The sequence below is a fragment of the Megalops cyprinoides genome, chromosome 7 (genome assembly GCF_013368585.1).
Source record: "Megalops cyprinoides isolate fMegCyp1 chromosome 7, fMegCyp1.pri, whole genome shotgun sequence".
NCBI lineage: Eukaryota > Metazoa > Chordata > Actinopteri > Elopiformes > Megalopidae > Megalops > Megalops cyprinoides.
The window spans coordinates 8199027-8222140 of NC_050589.1; the positions used below are offsets into that span (position 1 = coordinate 8199027).

General features: G+C 43.1%; 1 protein-coding gene across 1 annotated transcript in view; it reads right to left on the bottom strand.

Annotated features, from left to right (window-relative positions):
* The window catches only part of epha2b (eph receptor A2 b), a 29993-nt gene extending 26204 nt beyond the window's left edge, over positions 1-3789 (bottom strand). Inside the window, exons 1-2 of the mRNA XM_036532796.1 lie at positions 3708-3789; positions 2294-2361 (exon numbers count right to left, since the gene is read on the bottom strand). Coding sequence (XP_036388689.1) covers positions 2294-2361; positions 3708-3789 — 150 coding nt within the window. The remainder of the gene's footprint in view (positions 1-2293; positions 2362-3707) is intronic.
* Between the last annotated feature and the right edge of the window lie 19325 nt (positions 3790-23114).

Below are 23114 nucleotides of genomic sequence, written 5' to 3' on the forward strand. Positions count from 1 at the left end.
GATAAACGCAGCCTGTGAGGTCTGACCGGGGCCTAGCGGCGTCACGGGGCCCCCCTGTAAACTTCAGCAGAGGCGCGGCAGGTTTGGCGTGTGGGGTTCACGCATCCCGTCAGCACATGGCGAGAAAGGGGACGGCGTTGAGCGTGCAACAGGAGGGCGAACGCCGCCATAAAGCAGGCAGGCCAGTTTAAAATCATTACGCCAGTTTAAACAGGTTTAATAAGCTCATTAAAGAGGAGGCCGTAAAATCGGCTGCAATTAAGCTCGCATGAAAGAAACACATGCTGACAAGCAAACCCTGTTCCGAATTTTAAAGGGCATCAATTAAAAAGGGAGCTGGAGACTTAAACTCAACTGAGTCCAAAATGAAATTTTAATATGAATCACGACTATTACAACAATGTTCTCGTAATTGATATCCATAAAATATATAAAAGCAAAAGTGGGAACAGAAACGCTGCCACAGAGACAGTGAGCAGGGGAAAATAATCAGTGTAGCAACAGAAAGTTAAAAAAAAACTGGCCACAAACAACAGAGATTGGCAGTGAGGCATGCAATCACAGAAAGAAATTCTGACCACTGATTGGTGATTTTCCTCGGACAAACTCATTGGAACCTATTCAAAATCAATGAATGAATATGGGAAAATCTTCAATAGCTGAGAGGGTGTTTGTGGGGGAAGTGGGGGGGGGGGGGGGTTCACATGACTTGCTTTCTCTCATCAGGAGTGACCAACCGTGACATTAATCCTGTTTCTCAAACTTAAACACATCAAAATTCAAAAGTACTGATGCATTTGTCCAAAATGAATGCATCAGCATAGCAAGCTGCAGGCTGATAGGAGGTAACTACTGACCAGAGAATTGCGTTTGTGTACAAAAGAATGTGAATACCTTTGCTGAGCTGAGGTTTTTTTGAGAGATAAAGAAACAAGGATTAAAAAGAACCAAAAAGCAGAGAGATGTAACACCCTTATTGTTGCAGTGAAAGCATTGCTTATACACCATTAAAATCACCAAAACAGAGGTATTAACTATGAGCATGACTAAAAAGCTAACAAAAAAAAAACTCTGCAACTTGAAATCCAGGCATTCCTCTTCTGCATCTCTTTCCCAGTCCCAAACACAGATCCCTTGTGCTTTTTTCCTCTGTTCTACAAAAGCACTTCAGTATATGCTCCCGGATCCAGTCAATATTGACAGAGCTGAGAGGTCCTAGAGGACCGTCTTTCAAAGTTTCAAGTGTTAGAGGCTCCCCGACCTTTGACCGGGACAACAGAGGAGACCAAAACAGGGCGGTAGTTAAGACTACAGAGGAGCTGTGCCCAGGACAATGGCAGACTTGGTTTCACAATAATCTTAACTCACTGCAACAGGAGTACTATGCATCCAAGTTTCCAGTTCAAATGAAAATGGCTCCACGAAGAGGAGTGACATTTAATTAACACTGCTGATTGTAATGTGGTCTTTTGCCAAAACGCAAGCGAGCACGTATAGACAAAGATCAGATATAGGCATGCCTTCCATCGCAATTATTAAAAAAAAAAAAATCTTTATCTCTTCACTCTAAATATTTACCCTACTGTAAGGAATAGTGAAACGAGCTACATCATTAAAACAACATCTCACAAGAGGAGCCATTTTCTCCTAAGTTTAAATGTTAATTACACCCTTGGTTATATCATTTTAAAGACAGGGCTTTAAACCGCATGAAGCCACAACTATTCCAAACTCAGCAAGCTGCTGTTCACACAGAGCAGCCCAGCCATGCTCCGCAAACAAAACTCAGCTCCTAAACGGCTTCCACTGCCCCTGTGAAAGTGCGCCATCACATCACCCATCCCCAAATACGAACACCCAGACGAAGAGGTACGCAATACAAAAACATCCGCTTCAAAAGAAAGGATGGATGGCTGGATGGGTGGCTTTAAAAATTAACAGGGAGGTGACAGTGTAAGGTCTGTGGTATTTGAGCTTGAACTCTGCGGCAGCATGCAAAAATGCTGTAAACTCGTCCCAGGGGAAGCTGTATGTGCATATCTGTGAAAGAGGACAACATTAAGAAAGTAACAGGTGCTTGAAAATTAAACCCAGGGAAAAGTGTGTGGTTGCACTTGTTGAGCACAAAACAAGTGGATTGCTACAAGACTGTATGATGAAACCTTTGGACATCCACCCAAACACTATCCTCGAGATGACTCTTCTGAGTTCAGATTAAAGATCACAACAAAAACTAACAGTCCCCGACAGCTGGAAACTTGGTTTTGGCTGCATCGCTGGTCCCAGTACTCACCCCATCAGAATAGGGCGATGTCAGCCAGCCAAGCTCCCCTCTGGCTGCCCTCATGTCCAGAAGTACTTCTGTGCACAAAGGAGAGATATTTCAATATGGGAATTTTTTAGGTGGACATCCCAGCAATGGTCGTTATCATCGGTGTATACATGATATTTATCAATCCTATCCTATCTGTTTCACCACCCGAAAAATTCGACTTTTAAAAGCAGGCGTCCAAGGTTTGGATGGACGAGTACATATCAGCTGAATTTACCACTGGCTTTCCTAATCACCTTGCTGAAGTCAGATCCATACTCGTCGAGGCATATCCCGTCAATAACTGTTACATTTATCACTGTCATTTAACACAATACTGGCGGTGTATCTAAAAGGTTGCTCCTAATGTAATAACTATATCGATTACATTCCAAGAGAGTTTGCGGAACAATTATTCACTTGAGGGAAACTTGCACCGACACCACAGACATGGCTCGCGTGCGCGCGACTGAGATGAGCAATGTGGAAAGGTAGCCCTTACTGAGCAAAGCGTGTAGGTCTAACATATTTTTCATTTTTGTTAGCGACCAAGCTGTGTGTGTGTACATGCACAAAAAGGAGGAAAAAACACACGACACATGGGTCTGTCGTTTGTAAGCAATAAACTGTTCACGTTAATTCACATTAACACTTTCGACTAAGCTGTGAGTGCGGTGTGCGCGTGCGTGCGTGCCTGTGCTTGTGTGAATGGAAATTGGTGCTGGAAAGTGCGGAGTCGGGCATGTTAAATCTTGACTGTGAACATGCATTTGAGGCAATACCGGGAGGGTACCGCTCGCAACACTTTTTGTGTCTTTACTTTAGTTGCCTGGTTATTTCGCCACGAGTTACATCGGTAAAGAATGGATTTTTTTTGTATTTCATATCTAACATTACACTTCACATTAGGAATAGGGAAGAAAATAAGTCCGGCAAATATAAAAAAAAACACTGGCTTAATTGAAAACCATCACCTGCGAACAATTAAATCTCATAAACTGATTTTGCTCAGTAGCCTAGAAGTTACAATGTCAGGAAGTAGCCTGGCTAAGTTCCGAAATTCTTATCGACAGGCAAAATTGAAACTGTCATGGAGTGGGGAGTATTCATCCCGACATAGCCTATGCAATTCCGATAAATGAAGTGAACGTGGTTTATTTTGGCTCAGACCTACTATTAAGTCAGTAACTTGCTGTAAATCGTAGTCATCCAAATGCCATTCAATGGCAAACCCATTCAATGAGTATTTATCTCAAATGGAAAAACACAACTGTATGGCAAGCAAGCATTTTCAATTATTCATCAGTATTCTTCACGACCATGTGAGGCAGCGCACTAAAACCTGAATCAAAGTTTCAAACAGCGCAGTTCGTATTGAATCAATGATTGTACTTACCCTCTTTGGTCTGAAGGCTAATAAATACTTTGTTAAGAAATACGAATAAAAACAAACAGCGCTTAATCCCAAGGGGCTCCATATTTGAAACTATTATAAGTACTTTAAATAGTGTGAGAACTCCCACAGCAAAGAGCACTCGGGGCTCTGGAGGTTGATTCTTCGGCAGTCCCATTCAGGAATCCGTGACGTCGCTAGCCCCGCCTGTTGGAATGTGATCGACGCCCATACAGGGGGTAGGCGTTGTCTAAGTACCTTGCACCGACCTCAGCTTCTCTTTCCGATTAATCGCGTGGTTGTTAGTATAAGAACGACCTACACCTACAGGTGGTGATGTGTCTAGATGTAGTCACATTCGCAAATCATTTTCACAGAAATCTTCTTTTGGGTCAAAATAAATATAATAATATCAATAATAATCTATAATGAAAACTAAACAGTTCTTATGGTTAGCGTTGAGGTTATAAATAAATATAAATATATAAAGTCCTTACCCAGCATGTCCTGGACAATGACAATAAAGCCCTCTTAATCTTAAATAGGCACCTCAATAGTGCTAAAATGAAAAAAAGCAGCTCCTCACAGCAATATTTAGGGACCTTTTTTAAATAAAAATAATTCTTATTATTAAAAAAAGTATCCACAAGTTTGGCCTTCGCCATATTATGTACACATATCAAGATTCTTCAAAAAATCGCTAGTGAGTGCACTGATTTTTAACCTGACAAGCAGCTTGGTTGTCACAGGATCATGGAGGCTGGGAGCTGATGCACCATATGACTTCTGAATTCTGAGAATGGCACTGGCTGGCACCGGCTCATGGGTCATATAGTGCCACTGTTCACTGTTATACTGTTCACTAATGCTGCCCTAAAGTCAAAGGGAACTTGCTATAACTTCAAGACACAGAAATTATGAACGGTTTCTATCAGTATGTCCAGCAACTTTCTTTTCATTTAGCATACCTCCGATTAGTCACAGTTTTAGAAGTACATGTGTTATTCCCTTCTTTGCCGTAGTATAAATACACACACAAATGTTTTTTTCATCGTTGTTGTCGTTGTTGCTTTTATACAAAGCAATAAAATAAGCTAATCTGACATTCTTTTGTGGTTCTGCTGGGAACTGTACAGCAGTGGAGGTCTCATACGAACCCTAGAGTGGGATCACTGACTGCGACTTTCTCAAATGTTGTGGTGTGATAAGATTCCCTTCCAAACATCCCATAATTATAATGTGCGTGTAAGTCCTCAACGGAGTCGTGTCCAGCTGACCATACTGCCCCGCAGCATATTTCTTGCTTGATGGAAAAATGAAAAACCAAATACCTAAATGTTACATTACATTATGTGACATGCATTTAGCAGACACTCTTATCCAGAGCCACTTCCAGCACAATAGAACATAAGTGTATCCATTCAATGAGCAACAGTGTCAGACCAGGCTAACAACACTCACAGACCAGTGAGTGTGAGCATAACACCATTCAAGCCCGACCACAAGTTAACATGTGGAACCTCACTAGGCAACAGAAGCCAAGTACACAACGATACATCAGTCACTAAAATACAAAATCCAAAATACATCACAATACTACCACAAAATGTCTACACAGTACCACGGAATGACTCCTGAAAAGTGTGTTTGCCCTTTCTTTTCCACCTTTTCCTAACCCTGGACCGAATAGGAGACCAGTGTCCCCTGGCTATAATGGGAACACTGCGTTGTAGGAGGCTGTAGAAAGGGCCCTGAGTGTTGGGATGAATTGCAGATTTTCTTTGCTGTTCATACATGTCATTGAATTTGAGAGGTAGTGGGAGCCTTGTTCTAGTGTAAAATAAACACAGAAGAGCAAAAAGCCTCAAGAACAACATACTTACATCACATTTAATTCAACACAGAGCCTGACAGCAGCCCATAAAATCATGCTTTCATGGTATCAGGTAATGACCCACTGTAGCAATATTTACATAATGATAAAAGCCAGGCCTTTGACAGGTCCAGATTTTTAGAGCCAGGGTGAAGCCTGATGAGACATGTTTTTACTTGGTGTCAGAAGTTGGTCCATGATTCTGACAGTTGCTGGCAATTCACACATCATCAGCATAATAATAATAGTCCATTTCTGGTAAACTCAGTCTTAGATACTGACGGAGCTAATACTGGGTTCAGAGGTTTGAGGAGTGCTTGTTCGATGTACGTTGTCCAAAATGCCAGAAAATGTCAGATCATGATTCTAACTCCCTGTCATTATGAACGATTATAAAAGAAGATTCACAAAGCCCTCTAGTAGATTTGTAACTTAGAAACCATCCCTTGTGCCCTCCTTGTGAAAATGTATTGCTGCAATGTTGAATGCGTCTTGTAGTGATCAGAATAAATACAAGTTAAACTGTAATTTATTAACATCTACACACAAAGTGATGAAGATTAATACTGTGATCATAATCATTAGTTTCTATGCTTCCTCCTTGTCTTACTACAAGTTGGGTCTGATTTTTTCTGAGAGGCTGGCACAAAATGCAATGCATTATATTACATTAACTTAGCAGACGTTCTTACCTAGAGCGACTCCCAGCACAAAATCACAGAAGTGTATCCATTCGTGTTAAATGAGCAACAGTGTCAGACCAAGCTAACAACACTCCCAGACCAGTGACTGCGAGCATAACACTGTTCAAGCCCTACCTTACATTAACTTGTGCAACCTGACTAGACAAGAGAAGTCAAGTATACTACCCCACATCTGTCACTAGATCACAGAATCCAAAACACATTGCAATACCACACGTAAAATAAACAACAAGTAATACAAGCAGCAGGTGTTAGGGGGGTGGGGACTGACGCATACAATACATTTGTAACCATCCTACATTGTGTCCTCTCCTGGCCAGCTTGTGCTTTGGGAAAGCTGTGCCATTGGGGGTCTGAGTCCTCCGCTCCCCATGCCCTCACGCCTGGGCTTGTGCGGCCGTCCATTAAAATACAGTGCTCCATTCATTGCGCTCCTGTTCTGTCACAGCTGAGTGACAGACCTTGTGACAGAGGTGCCGGGTCTGTCACCCCACTCACTGGAACCCCCCCCCCCCCCCCCCCCAACCAGGTCAAAATCCTCAGGCTTAATGCTTCCTGCACCCCGGGGCTCCACGTCCACAAAGCGCCTCCCACCAGGGGCGAGTCCCCGAGATTCAGGGGTCACTGAATCTCCAAAACCACCTCCCACAGGGGACCCACGCCATTGTCCTAACTGCCCCCCTCTTTGGTTCCCTGAAAGGAAACGACAAACACACTTGTTTAAGTGATATTTTATGTATTCAGGTTTTTAAATATGTGTAGGCTACTTTCTTATACTGTATATAGTTCTGTATAGTTTTAACACCTTTCTTTTAAGGATAAATTATTTTACTGCGGTTTCTGTTCAGTGTGTTATTGTTGTTGGTGGTCTGGAAGCACAAGTGTGCGTTGGTCGTATCAACAGAACAAATGCAATAGAATGGAATGCCGGAAGAGGAGAGACTGAGAGGTACAGAGTATTTATTTGTTACTTCAGTATAGGAAGAGTTAAGGCAGCCTTGACGTGGAAGTGAAGCTCATATAACAGTTGCACTTACTGTATATGTAAATATTCTATATTTGCTGTGGGCTTGTCTTTTCTATGCGTTTGTGAACCGTTTGAGGAGACCTCACTAAATGTATTCCAGCTCCCAGATCAAGGTTGCTCATCTGCTGCCACATGTTTGCATGCACACAGACTGACCGAGCTCCTGTGCTTTTATCAGGCCTTACAGCATCACAGGTTTGTTGTTTATTTTCATTCGTGGTGCTTATCAAATTTTTTCCTTTTGTTATGTGCTGCGACTTAACAATCGGACTTTGTGAGTCCATTAAACAAGGAGCCCTGAATTTGAATTTGAGAAGGAGAGTTGGGGGGGGTGGGGGTGTTGGGGGGGGGGCAGAGGGTAAGGGGTCATTGGGGCAGGGCTGGGAGGCACAGGTGTGAGTCAATGTACCCAATGACTTGGGAACAGCAGGCCCATTGTTTCGGGCTTGCCGCCCATAGCTGCACAGCGTCGAGAGCCGCCAAGGCCAACAAGGGTGTGTGCGGCCATTTTTCTCCTTCTTTGTGAATTTTATTGATTGGTTTCGTTTATCCGTTCCTTAGCCTGTGTCCTTAGCCGCCGCTCGTTTCTTTTCGCTCTTTCACATGCCGTGCTAATGCAAACACAACCGTATCCCTTTTTTGCAACATTTTGCATTCAGCATTTTATAGGCTTAGGCAGGGGACACACGGCAGAGCAAATATTTGAATTAGTCAGGCAGCAGAGATTGGGCAGAAAGAAATTCCCCGCAGTCATTCTCGTGACTAATCCAGGGGACAGGCAGAATTTCCGGCATCTCTGAAACAATCCGATATTTTTCTGCTGTGTTTTTTGAGCCAGACTCTCAGACCTCCGCAGCACTTCCTCCCGGTGACCTCAGCCTTCCCCTGCAGCTTCCGCGGCTCCACTTCCTCTTCCTCTCTCTCTGTTTTTCTGCTCGGCTTTTTTTTTTTCTGATTAGCTGGGGGTATGATTTGATTTCAAGGGGCTGTGACTTGGAGATGAACAAGAGCGTGTATTTTTATGCCCCTCAGCTAAAATTCAAATACATGTGCACAGACACACACACACGCATGCACACACACACACACTCACACGCTCACAAATATTTATACACACACACAAACATACACAAGAACAAATAAAGAACCACACGTTCACACAAACACGTACAAACAGCACACTGACATGCACACACACACATATACATACACAGAAACATACACACACAGACATACACAAGACTAAACATGCATGGACACATGCGTAAAACACATTCACACTAACACATACAATCAGCCACTTACAAGCAAACACTGACATATGTACACATACATATATACATACACAGAAACACAGAAATACCCGCAGGTGTACACACACACAAGAACAAACAAACACATGTAGACATGCGCAAAACACATTCACCCATACAATCAGACACTTACAAGCACACACTGACATGCACGCGCACACACACACACACACACACACACACAGATAACCTGGCACATCTGCTGTGAACACACATTCAAGAAATCCTTCATCTGTCACACATGGTGTGCTTTACAACAGAAGTGGCAGAGTCAGGCCAGTCAAAACCAACATAAACAACAGCTATTGCCTATTCAGAAGTATGGGGAGAATGTTATTTTTAGCGTGGATAATTACTCCTAATCAGTTATAATTACTTACCACTGTGCTTTGATCCAGTTCATAAATCCAGTGTCATGACTGTAAACACCACAAACTATGAATTGAATACAGCACATACTAGAAAATGACATCTGTACACATATGACTTTTTATAGTTTTTTATAGTTTTACCTAACTTCATTTTCCAAAAAGAGGGAAAATGAAAGTTGGTAAATTATAAAGTAAAGTCAAAAATAAAGGTTCCTGCCCGTGTTAGGCACAGGAGGAAAGCCAAGTCTGTATGGTATGCACTTGGTGCATGGCCAACCAAAGACTAATCCAGGATTTAGTTCTGTAAATACATACTGGAAGAGATGTAGATTGAATTTGCAGATAATTCTAGATGAAATGCCAGCACTGAGCGGATGCACAGATCTCAACTTTGGCCTTTTAAACACTGCAGTTTGTCTATCATTTTGTCATTAGATGATTCCTCATAACAGCATGACCTCATTATCCTACATGTAAATTCTTGTGTTTGATTTTAAGTTACTGTTTCGTGTATGAAGTTATGATTGAGGAAGCAGCAGACGCTATCACAGACATAATAACGGTGAATAGACGAGGGGTCTTTTTCAAATTGAAATTTACAGCAACTTCTTCGTCTTAGTCAGCTCTTCTGTGGAACTGACCACTTAGGTCAAAGTGTCCTTTCCTTTTTCGGTCCAAGACAAATAACCTGTCCTTCCAAATCTGGATGGCAATGCACACTTATTCATGTTTGTGAGTCCATGTGTGTGTGTGTGTGTGTGTGTGTGTCCACGCGTGTATGTATCTGTGCTCAGCTCGTTGAAGTCTGCCTGTCTCTCTGCCTGCAGTGTCAAGGAAAAGGAAGGAAGTAAGCCGACAGCTTTGCCAGGGGGTGGATTCTCTGGGACACAAAGGGTACTGGTGGTTTTAGGGTTACGGCAGCAGCGGTTGACTTGACAGGAAGGGCTTCCTTGCTTGCATTTCACACTTCACAATGAGTGGATTCATTTTCATGCAAACCTCAGCCATATATACGTGTGTGGGGGGTCGATGGGGGTCAGTAGAGAGGTGGTGGTTCAGGGGGGTAATATTAACGTAATGTCAAAAAAGAGCTTCCTCCCTAAGCACACTCAGAAAAGTCAAAGTGAGAAATACCCCGACTTCACCCACACCGGCTGCGTTTGTATTCCTGAGAGCGTGTGTGTGCCTGTCCGCCTGTATCATAAAAACCGAGCAGCATCCTGATATCTCCCCCTGAAAGCGATACTCCCCATCACACTCGAAAGCACATTACATATCCTGCCCGCCTTTTCGGAATAGACGGCTCTCTGTTCATTCAGTCTTCGGCGCGGCATTCCGATGCCCTGACACGGAACAGACCGGAATGTCTCCCTGTTTAAACAGCAACAAGGAAGATTCACGCAAATCAGCCATCCAGCCAGCAGCACGGATGTTCCAGGTGCTCAGCCGAGTAGAATAAACCGCATCCCCAAGGCATACCGCGACAAAGGCCAAACCTCATGCAATGCTTAGCATCAGCTCCATTTCAAAGAACAAACTTTGGAGTCCATGACACCATTTTCTATATATGTCAGAATACTGATACTTGAGTGTAAAGGTTATGTATTTTGTAGTAAAGTGTTTCAGAGGGGCCTGGTGTTTTGGTTGTGGAAGACTGAATGGACGGATGGCTGCCTGTTGATGCAGTTCCCATGATCCTCCCCACATTAACTGAGTCCAGTCATGCGCTTGATCAGATGAGTTTTTCCACCAAAGGGTGTGTGTGAGAGTGTGTGCGTTTGTGAGTGTGTGTGTGCGTGTGCATGCGTGCGCATCTGCCCTTTTCTAAATTCGACACAGTGCCGGTTTGCCCATTTACAAGCTCTTCCCGGCACCAAGGTTATCCTGGACCGCAGTGAGCAGACAGCTTGCCTCAGTGTGATGGTGTTGTGTTTCCCTTCCCGCCATAAATGTTGAGAGACGTGGGAGTGCATTTATCATTAATGAGGGAATAAAAAAAAAAAACGATGGCTAACGGTGACACACTTGGCACATTGTCCATCCACACCTGCAGCTGATCCCAGGGGGAGTCTGTGGTGGTTTTGGGGGGTTCGGGGTTTGGGGGGGTTGGGTTTGGGGGGGGGGGGGGGTGAGGTCGGCACGCCAGGCATGCATGACCCGGGCCCATGTGCTGCAGCAGCTCACTGCTCCCCACTTCCTGCTCTTGTCAAAGGATGGGGGGGGTGTACCACGGCCTGCAGGACCACAGCTGTGGGGGGGGTGGGGGGGGGGGGGGCAAGGGACAGGAACAGGTGACGAGCCTCTGGGAACAGGACACAACCTCACATGTGTCACATAACGAAAGGGAAAAATACGGCGACCAGCCGTTGCATTCATTAGCAATGCCTTGCACACTGACAGGTGATTAAGCACTGGGTTAAGAAGACAAATTAAGCTGTATTTCGTTGCATGAACACTGTCTCCATGTCACTTTCTGACTGCTGTGTGATCACCCAGCTTGGTTTAATTTCTGTCGCATCACTTGCCAGTTTCTACCAGCTCTCATAGACCGGCAAGCAGACCACCCCCCCCACCCCCCACCCCACTCACCCAAGGGGGTCACTGCAGTTATGTAAATCTTAATAGAGACACACAATGGGACAGTTACCATAAATGACTTGTCACAAAGTTGTGGTATATATAGTGTACTGAACTTTGTGTGCATATCCTTGACTATGTTACATTACATTGCATTACAGTGTCAGTCAAGGCTAACAAAATTCCCAGACCAGATCCTTGACTATGTGGCTTTGTTTTTGTACGTTGCTTATTGTTTTTTTTTTTGTTTTTTTTTTTATACAACACCGCAACATGTTTCTGTCAATGACAGTTGTGGCTGGCGACACATTTTTTCATTCTGATGCTTACTCATAAAAACTCATTCAGTGCCCCAGCGAGGGTGTTGAGCCTGTTTGCCCAGGTGTCTTACTGGAACATTCAAATGTGGGATGTCAGTATCTAATTATGATGATGGAGTCAGATCTGAAGAATGTGAAAGATAAAGAATACAAAAACACTAAGATGAGATAAGAAATGGTGGAAAAGAAAGAAAGAGCATGATACTGAAGGATGAGAAGGTTTGCATAGCAGTGATTTATACAGGCATTTATTTCCCTCTCACACACACTCTTAGACACACACACACATAACCACACAAACACACACAAACATGTACGCACACATACACAGACACACAGACACACATACACACGCATACACACGCATACACACATACATGCTCAGACATACAGACACACCTTTGGCTGTTTTGGTGCCCTTTGTTCTTATAAGAGAGATTCCACAGGGGAAGTAACCAAGCCTTCCGCCGTGGATAGTGGGTTAATGTCCAATATTGTGTTATAAAAAAGCATATGCGGATATTATCCTGATATTTAAATTGTTGTACTTATAAACATACATTTTTATGTAGGATAGTTATACTTATATTATAAACATATATTTTCACGTAGGATGTCTTTTTCTCTCTCTCTCTTTCAATAAAAGGAAAGTTATCCTACGCTAAAAATAAGTCAGTGAAAGTGCTTCATTGCCACCAGAACAAACGTTGCACAGCAGAAGTGGGAGCAGAAGAGTTTCACAGACAGCATTAGGTGTGTTAGCACTGCCTCTGAACACAGCTTTCTCTCTCCCCAGTGCCGTGTCAGTGGGGGTTGTGTCATTCTGCTGTGAATTACAGACCCATTATTTTCCATTCAGGACAGGTTAAAGAGGTGTGAACACTGACACAAAGGGAAGGTACAAACCAGACTTTTACTACCTGGGTTTATCACTGCTTCCCCCCGCCCCAACTCCCCACTCCAAACACACACACACACACACACACACACACACACACACACACACACGCACACACACGCACACACACGCACACACACGCACACACGCACACACACACTCACACACACTCACACACACACATACCTTTGCGACAGTATTTTTGATTCTTTCTCTGATATTTCCTGTACTGCTTCAAAGTACCACACAGGGACAAACCAGACAGCAAACAGCGGGAGAGAGAATATTATCAGATGCCGACACCCCCTGCAGCTTATACTCTCTTGTGAACTTCAAACCCATAGAACGGGTGCAGGTTAAGAAAAATAAATAAGGAAGAATAAATGGGAGACACAGGCAACCGTGTCAAAGGCTCCCGAACCAAAGGTTGCCTGTCATAATTAATTTATGATAGTCACAATTTTTGTATTATGTTTGCATGCCTTAATGGCACGGTAGCTGTCATTTAGCGACAGGCCCATGAAATTGGTCTGTTAGGCCGCTGACGGGTTCCCATCCCATCAGGGTAGAAACCGCCAAGCAACAGGGTAGTCGTCATTGGACAATAACACTGACGGGAGGAAGTTGTATGGAAGCTGCACTGCACGTTGAAGACAGTTGATTACAGTGGAATGCGACCGCATTTTAAAAAAATAAACAGCTCGTAGGTTGGGAGGCATGTGACAGAGTGTCCAGGGGTCAAGAGGACACGGCGCCCACAGTGGCATGGGATCCCTGGTGGTGATGCCATGCGCGGCACCACTGGAGCATCTGGGCTCTGCCAGGAATGTCTGTCACTCTCCAAGCATCTTCCAACGAACTAAAAAAGCCTAATAAAACCTGTCCCTGCTTGTTCTCGTACCCTCTAATCCACCAATAGATCTCACCAAACCACAGAAAAGTGGGCCGGCCTTTCAGAAGCGTTACAACAGCTACCGGGTACAATAAAAAGATCTGTGCAAGAGAGATATGTATATATACATACAACATTACATTATTGGCATTTAGCAGATTCTTTTATCCAGAGCAATTTACATAGTTTACAATTCTTTACATGTTACCCATGCTCTGGGTTAAGTACCTTGCCCAAGGGTACAACAACAGTACCCCAGCAGGGAATTGAACCAACAACCTTTTGTTGAAGAGTCCTGTGCCTTACCACTATGCTACACTGCCTCCCCAGACATATACATATACATATACATATACACATACACTTGATATCTGTATGCATTTAGGGAAGGTGAGATGAGTGGAAATGTCACACTGTGATCATGTGATCATGTGAATACTGATCACATGACCAGGGCTGAACATTTAGGTTGGAACACAGCTGTTCATCTCCTGAAATGTAACTGAACCTGTATTATATTAAAACTGAAAATGGCCCCGAGGAGAACTGTGCCACATTACAGCTGTCTGTTAAACGTACGCAAATTTTTGTCAAATGCACCAGACGATAACAAATTATAGTAATGACTAAGCAGGACCTCACCCCATTGCATTCTTGCAACACAACTGGAATAACAGTTGTTGGAAGAACAGTTGTAACTGGAATCGCATATGCTTTCACAGTTATGCATAGGACTGAATCACTGTATAGGCTTAGTTAACAATAGACTGAGTAGTAGACTGAGATAATATATTAGATGCTGTTTGAGTGATGCTGCTAATTTGAACCCATTTGGTTCAATTTTAATTTCATTTAAATCTGGGATGGCACCTTGTCAGACAGGATCTTTCCCTTTTTAACATATCCTGTTGCAGCAGATCAAGCAGCAGTGCCAGACTCTCTCTCTCTCTGCCTGACAATACGAAAGACAAAAATAAATTAACAAATTTTAACCTTATTAATGGTAAAAACATGGCAATAAAATTGGAATTGGAACATGGACATGGCACAACCAGGCTTCTCCAGGCCCTATAAATCCCAGGTTTTAACCACCACAGCACCAGGACAGGAAGAGAAAAGACCAGAGGTTTGCATATGAGGTGACGACCACGCCCAAACAGGTAACTAAACCTGCCGAGCAACAAAAATAAACACGCCCCCAACCCCCCCACTGTGTCAATGAGTCAGTGACAAAATTCCTGATTAGATAGTTCAATACAGTACTCTTTTAAGGCCAGAGGATCTCTAAAGAACATTAATAAAAACCTCCGCAGCTGGAGAAAGCTGACAGGGAGTCTCCTGTGAAGTCTAAAAAAACCTTGCTTTTTATCTCGTTATCTTTCTACCTTATTTTGTCCATTGTATTATTCACCATCATTAAGACTCTGTTAGTTTTGTTAGTTTCTACCAAACTAATTTTAGGCACAATTACAGAAGTGACTGTCCCAAGGTCCTCTTTAACCCCAGGTGTGAAACCTGCTAGTCTGCGTGCATCAGTAAGGCCTCACACAATGGGACTTCCCACCGCTATGACATTTGAAATGGTTTCCTACTGAATATGGTTCTATTGGCTTATCCTTCCTATATTTCACAACCCATGTATTGAATGCCAGCGCTGCTCCTTAAACCCTGGGGATTTAAATAGCTGTTGTTGTAAGTCAAGAGTGCATGTTTGAGCATATACTGCAGCTAAAGCTTAAGAAATAATATGGTCATCCCAGCTGTCATTAAATTATGATTCATCGTTATGTAGTCTGACTTCATATTTATATTATTAAAATATATTACATGACAGCCTGTAGCTGTACATTTAGGAGATACATTACATAAAGTCAATGAGCACAAGTAGAACATACACATTTTAGGTGCTGGGTATGGAACAAAGCTACTCGAGAAGATAAATTGCCTCACTCTATCGTGTTTGTTTCATGAAACAACATTTCACTTGAACAGATCTTCATCAGCTTTCTAACTTTGACTTTTTAAGACTTGACGCCTTAACAACTGAAAGACATGTTTGGTTGAAATGTTTCATTAAAAACCACCAATGCTTCTTTTTGGGAGGGTAGTTTCATTTTTGTAAATGTCAGATAATTACACCATACCCAATGTCCTGTTCAATTCTAAAACCATAAATGCACACATTTATAAACGTTACCTTATTTTGGAATTCAAGTATAGTTTGCCTCTGGTTTTCATTTCTGTCCCAAAGTCAGGGGTGTCCTCTGTTCAAACTGGTGGCTGAAAAACAAATGCAGCACTAATTCTCCCTACGGCTCTCATCGTAATACATCCCAGCTGTTTCAGTGCTGTTCACAAGAGATTATATTATCTGGGGTCATCTGAATTATTTACTGAGATCACTCATTCTTTTAATTATGGTTCAGTGTGAAACAACATCTTGGTTGTTTTCAGGGATCAAAAGTTCCACAGCAGAACAGCCTAGACTTGTATTCCTATTGAATCAGCATTTCTGTGTTCATCCAAATCACTGACATTTTGCCAGGAATGATGTGGAATAACTGTTGTTTTCAGAAATGGTCCTGTTGACATGTAAATGGAATATGTGCATGTTTTTAAGGCAAAGCAAACTTCAGTTTGATGTGCAAATGCAGATACTTCAATGAACCCCACTGGAAATCAGTTAAGTTCTGAGGGCTGCATCATTTTTTGTGTCATACATTTTTGATAATGAATTAATTAATTTCACTCACTTTCTGTTGAAGCTCTGCAGAAATATACAAATATGTCCCTGTTGGTGGACATAAAAGATGTACGTGTCTTCCATTTTATTAACAGTTCTGAATGTTGGATAAGGTTTTAAAGCAGTCACTGTCTTATCATTGATGCCTGTAGCTAGCTAACCATAACAGTTATAAAATCTTTTTTCCTGCTTCATCATTCACATGCCACAGCATACGTTATGTTTATTTTGTGCAAACAGAACTGATAATGATAATGACCGCAATGATAATAATTCATTTTTATCATCTTTTAAAGAACTGTGTGAAAAATGAAGAAAAGTAAGGACATTACATATGATACGATATTCCCACAATCCAAATATTTAGGGTAACAGCATGGGCCAGGTTTTCAATTAGGAATACTACTGCTCCTGCATATATGAGAATATGCATAATGTTTCATATCTGGAGTTTCATATATCAGAGATAAAGGTTTGGGCATTTCTGTTTTTCAAATATAAGGATTATCTGAGCAACCTGGGTCCTGGAGTGCCAAACATATTTCTGTTTTTCAGTCTCTCCAGTGACTTAAGTGGATTAGTCATTATGTTAAATACAAGTGATTCAGTCTGAACGATGTAATGTTGAGTACCTGGGCCATGCAGTCACCTGCAGTAAATTAGCAGAACAATTTATCATATTAAGTGATTATGAGCTTGGGTGGAACCCAGAAATAACCCAGAAATATCCCAAGCACTCTCAGGGTTGCCAGCCCCGGCTATAAACCTTGATACCCCCACTCAATTGCACCACCACCTAACCTGACCCCATTTTTCTTCCCCGAAGTCTGCACGGTCCTGAACAATGGTCCATTCTAGGACTGAGTGCTCCCTGCAATTCACACATATTCCTTCACCGACGGGCAGCTCGCTTACCTCACCCCGGAGGAATCCCTTTATTACCTCTTTCTGTCTTATCTGTTACTGACTGGCCTCCCAATAACATGGAGGCAAACAGAAGACAAGTAAAAAAAAATCTCCCACATGACTGGAGAGCTGCTGCAGTCACTGCTGGTATGGCTTCTGTGTGCTTTCCTGTCCAAGCTCCATGTTTCTGCCTCTGTCTTTCTGTCTCTCCTGTTCTATCCTTAGCTATTGTTTTATGGCATCTGGTCTCACTATGTCTTTTCATATGTTGTTGTTTTCTTTCATAGCCAATATTAAGAGTTTGGTCCAGTGGCGAAGCGTCAGTCCTTCTTTACATGTGACATTAAAACTTGGAGTTGCCACAACCCACAGCCTCCTACCCCCAGTTGTGAGCGCCATCCTGACACATACACTCACACATTGTCACTCTCTCAAACACATTCACACAGTCTCACACACTCTGACAAACTCTCACATACTTCCTCACTGACTTTCCCATACGTTCTTGTGAACACACACCACCATAATCTGGATTTAATCCAACCCACAACATTTTTGTAAACTTTAATTAAGTACATTCTACTACACTCATAGTTTCTACCACACACTCACACATTTACGCACTCACATGCTATGTCATACACTGACATGTATTTTAATACACTCACACACTCACACATTTACGCGCTCACACACTGTCATGCGCTGACATATATTTTAACACACTCTCACACACTGTCATACACGTCCTCACAGTTTCATGCAAGCGGAAAAGCCACCAAACCAGGGACCAACCTTATCACATGTCCTCCTTTCATAAATATAAATAATCATATTATATTCAAACAAACCATAAGACATTCACACAAACAAACAAACACACACACACACACGCACGCACCATACACACAACACTCTCGGACATTTCTGCATGGTCTGACACACTTATTTGTACTCACACTTACACAGAAACTCACACACTCACACACTCTCTCACACTCCTGGCTCAGAAACAGTTTGGTTTCAGCACTGGAGCTGTTGGGGCAAGAAACCAAGAGGTGCGCAAAACCCACAAAACCAAGAAGCTGCCAGCCTATTCGTGGCAGCGAAATGCCAGTCCGTTGCCAATCTCCCCGGAGCTACTGTCAGCCCTAACTCATTCTGCCGGAACCCTTGAAAATGAGCTCAGCCAAAAAAAAAAACACACAAATCAAGTTTGAGTAATAATAATAATATCCAGAGCAGAGCACTCCTGTTTCAGCTCATATTGCAGCCCGAGAGCAGAGGAGATGAAGTAATGTTAGGTAACGCACTGACAGGGACTGAGTCACGAGGTGAGATGGAGGCTCCTCTGACAGCATCCTAAACCCTACAGAAATCAGAGCCCTTTGATCCGCGTCAGGATTTGCCCCTGTGTTTTGCATTGTCATGTACACAATGCATCAGCAGCAACAAAAACAAACCTTATATCTCCTCAGCTCTGACCCGACAATTACGTTCTCACCCTAAAAAATGAATCCGAGATCAAATTACCAGGCCTCCTGGCACGTCAAACACATAGTGATTAAATAAACCATAAAAACTGCTCTTGAGTTTCCTACTCCCCTTTTAATGTAACAAAATACCATTTTTACTAAATGAAATTTTAACAAGATCACACACACAGCCCTATGATTACAGTATCTTTATTAGATAATTATGAAGATGGATTGGGCTCATGTGTCAAAGCCGGCAGCTCTGAGACAATAATTAGTTAATTCCAAGAGATGACAGCACAGTCCCTGACAGGGACCTCAGACACACCCGGATTTACCTGAAACAAACTTGGCATCTCTGCATCCACGCTCTTTGTAGGAGGGGACAGGGAAAGAGGGGGGTTGGGGATTCTGGCACCCATAAAGAAAAAAGGTTCAATTTGCAGGTACCAGAGAGCTAAAACTCAGATCAATTTACCAAAAAGTCAAAAGTAGGATTTAGAGAGAAGAGAGTATCACATTCGCAAACAGTGTATGTGTGTGTGTGTATATGTATTTTAATATGGTGTCATGTTTATCCATAGTATTTTGGCTCCACAAACTTCCTTTCTGTGTCTGGTCTGACAGGTCTGCTGTTTGCTCTGACTCCCACTTCTCTCTCTCCCTACCTGACTTTGTGTGTGTGTGTGTGTGTGTGTGTGTGTGTGTGTGTGTGTGTGTGTGTGTGTGTGTGTGTGTGTGTGTGTGTGTGTGTGTGCGTGGGGGCGGGGGGGCTGGGGTGGGGGGTATAGCTGGATAGTGAGTGCCATAACAGGAAAGCCCAGGGATTAAGCGCTTTGCAAAAAGACTGCAGTCAATGTTTTCTTTTCTGTCCTATTTCATCAGGCCGGGAGGGATTTCATTGACTGAAAAAGTCTTTTTCTCTGACATGACTGTCTCCCTCTCTCTCTCTTCCTCTGTCTCTTTTTCTCCTTTCTCTCCCTCTCTATCTCCCTCTCTCTGCATGACAACTGCATGGCATGACAATTTCCTGCACGACAACCGTCAAAAAATACAAAACTCAACAAATGGAGTCCACAGAGTCACTCTGTGTTGCTTTCTTCTCTACTCTGTGTAGATATTAACAGCACCGTGCTGCTGCCTCAGATTTTCGCTCAGTGAATGCACTGCCTGTGCTGACATCTCACCACGGTCACCCTGGCGATGCTTCACAGACGGGACCGCGTGCATACTGCAGCGACCGAAACGCCGTTCCTCTCACCGCGGCGAATCCCAGCCCCAATAAATCCATCATATATTCCGACCAGGAATGCTGGCCTGCGATCCCACTCTCCCCACAGAGAGCGCTGAGAGACAGGAAGTCCCTTGGTCAGAATTGAAACCCACTCCCCAAAACCAACCCCCCCCCCGCCTACCCAGGATATCTGCCCTCCAGGCGTGTGTAAGACGCAGGCTGAATCTGTTTTATCCCCTGAAATTAAGAGATTAGGAGCCCCGCTCAGTGTGAGAACTGCCCTCCTCCACTAAACATTTGTCTTTCATTGAAAGACACATAAAAGTCTCCAATCAAAATTTGTCTAAGAGTGTGACACAGGAGACAGCTCTCAGACAGAAAGGGTTCTTTAGCTCATATTACATTTGCTTAGCAGACGCTCCTATCCAGACCAATTTACATACCCTACAATTTTTAACGTTATCTATTTATAAAGTTTTGTGATTACTGAGGCAATTCGGGTTAAGTATCTTGCAAAAGGGTAAAACAGCAGTGGCCCATAGCCCATTTGGAAATCCAACAGCAACCACTGGGTTATGAGCGATGTTCCTTCCTACCTCATCACACTGCTGCCCATTTCAGACAAGAGCAAAATAGAGCAAAACGGCAGAAAATGACTTTCCGTACTCGACATCCAAAACCAGCAGTTAAAGACACGATGGTTCTGACTGCTGCCATTGTCAAATTGAAATAAGGAATGGAATAACTTATTTGGGGACACCATTTCAGAGGAAGCAGGCGGCAGTATTTCGCCTACGCTGGTGAAAAGAAGATTGCGCGGTCCACCCCTTCTTGTTCTCCACACACATTCCACTCAGGTCACTGTTTGCCTTTTATCCAGTTTGCCACCACAAAGTGCGCTCCCCTCAACTGCCTTCCACTCCAAAGTCAAAACCAATTACAGACCATTACAACGATTCTTTCATCTTATTTTTATTCTTTTTTTTTTTTTTTGTGGAAGACATTTCAAGGGCTTTTAGAAAAAGCTGTACGTTTCTGTCCTGATCTGAGATAACATGGAATCATTCTCTAGTCTGCTCATTCAGTAATGAACCCATACCTTTATTGTATTTAACCATTCAGCTGTTGACAAAAGATTAATCGCATGGCTGGTAATCACAAAATGTGTTACAGATCGTTTTCGGATTCCAGGAAACTAGAATAGGGGGAAAAATGCATTTATCAGAGATGAAAACCCAACCATGGTATTTGCAACATTCTCTGCATTTTCTTTTAGTTTCTAATTTGGTGTTTTGAAACATAGCATAAGTATTCCTGCCCAGAGGATCACAGACCAGCAGAGATGGAGAGGGACAGGGAGACGTGTGTGCCACAGGGAGAATCCTGCCCTACTGTCTACAAGCAGCATTCCTTCAGACACACTGCGGTCACAGGCAGAGAATCATTGAGACAAGAGAGAGAGAGAGAGGCAGAAGGAGAAGGAGGGAAACAGACCAGGGAGTTCATTGCCGCAGTGCCCTTCTGGTAGGACATGGTGTTCTTGCAGAAAACTACGTCTCCCCCAATTTTTTTTTTTAAAAAAAGGACAAGAAGAATAGTCATGTCATGCACATACAAATGCATGTTCACATCTTTATATGCATAGGTGCACACTTTCTGAGAGGGTGAGCTGCCCATGGAGGATGACCTATCAGGATGGGAGGCAGAGAGGATACTGGATAAATGGCTTCATTAGTGATTCATGTGGACAGGAGTGTTAATTGGAGGGCAAATGCCTGCTGGGAGAGAGGCAGGGGAATATTAATTCTTCTATGCAATATTTATTTCAATTCAAGTTCATGTAACAAGTTTAGAATACTGTCTCCACTGCTGGCAATTAAAACAGCTTTTGGAGTCTGTTGTCTGTGTTCATTGAAGCCATGTGTTGGATGAGTGTGTTTGTGTGTTTGAGCCGTATGTGTGTGGTGTGTGTCCCTGCTGTCCTGGTTAGTGGAGCGCAAATCAACATTCAGCATTCCAGGCCATGTTCTGCCACAGCACAGTAAATCTCTTCTTCATCTTCTCTGCTTCTTAAGCCTCTGTAACTCATCCATGTTTACTTCAAAGAGAGCTCTCGGTCACTGGTCGTGAACTCCGCGGCTTCTGTGAAAAAGAACCACCCTTGGCTTTGAACACAAGGCTGGGCGATCGGCCTCGACACAAGAAAAGATGGTTTTCGACTGGATCCAATTCAAACTGGAATCTGGAAGGACTTCATGCCCTGCGCACAATGGCATGAATGACATGTAAGGAAGATTATGTCACAGACACTGGCTGTGACTGAATTCAATTACAGTTGTGTTTTGGGCACACAAAGCTTTCAAAGATAAAAGAAAAAACATGCCCAGGTGTCGTAGTGAGTTTGTAGGGAAACGCTGGATGAAACTGTGAATAGTATGAGTGAGCACACCCCGAATGAATGTCTCTCCACCTACAGGGGGAAGGAACCTGAACAGCAGTCATCTCTCAGATCCCTCACTTCCGTTCCCTGTTCTTCCTTTTCTTTCCACACGTTCACACCTTCTTCTTACTTCCATTTAATAGAAAGACAGAAACTGAAGGGGAAGTCTGTGTGTGATTGACCAGGCAAAGAGAGGAGTTACAGCATCTACTACATCCTTTTTTTAAAAAACTTGCTAAGACTCACTGTGCTGAGGTGAGTATGTGCGGCATTATGTACAGAATTACAAAATATAAACTAAAATGGCTGTAACTAACGTTCTACCCACTGGTGGTATAAACCGTAAACTGAGAGCCTAGAACTGGGAGCCTGTCAAGGCAAGTTGCAGGGATTTAAACTAAACACAACAAAGAGGTTTAATGTTTTAGCGAGATTTGGTGGGGAGGTATTTTGGTTTGGGGGTGAGGTCTCATGTCTTGATGGGAGTTCTTTGAAATTGCATACACCACTCACCACTTGATAGCCACACTAGCACACCACCGGAACCTCCATGACAAACAGCAGCCTGTGAGAAAGTGTCTCGATCCTCCAGCAATTCCCCTTGCGCCTGCAGCACCCTGCGGAATGGCCATTAACA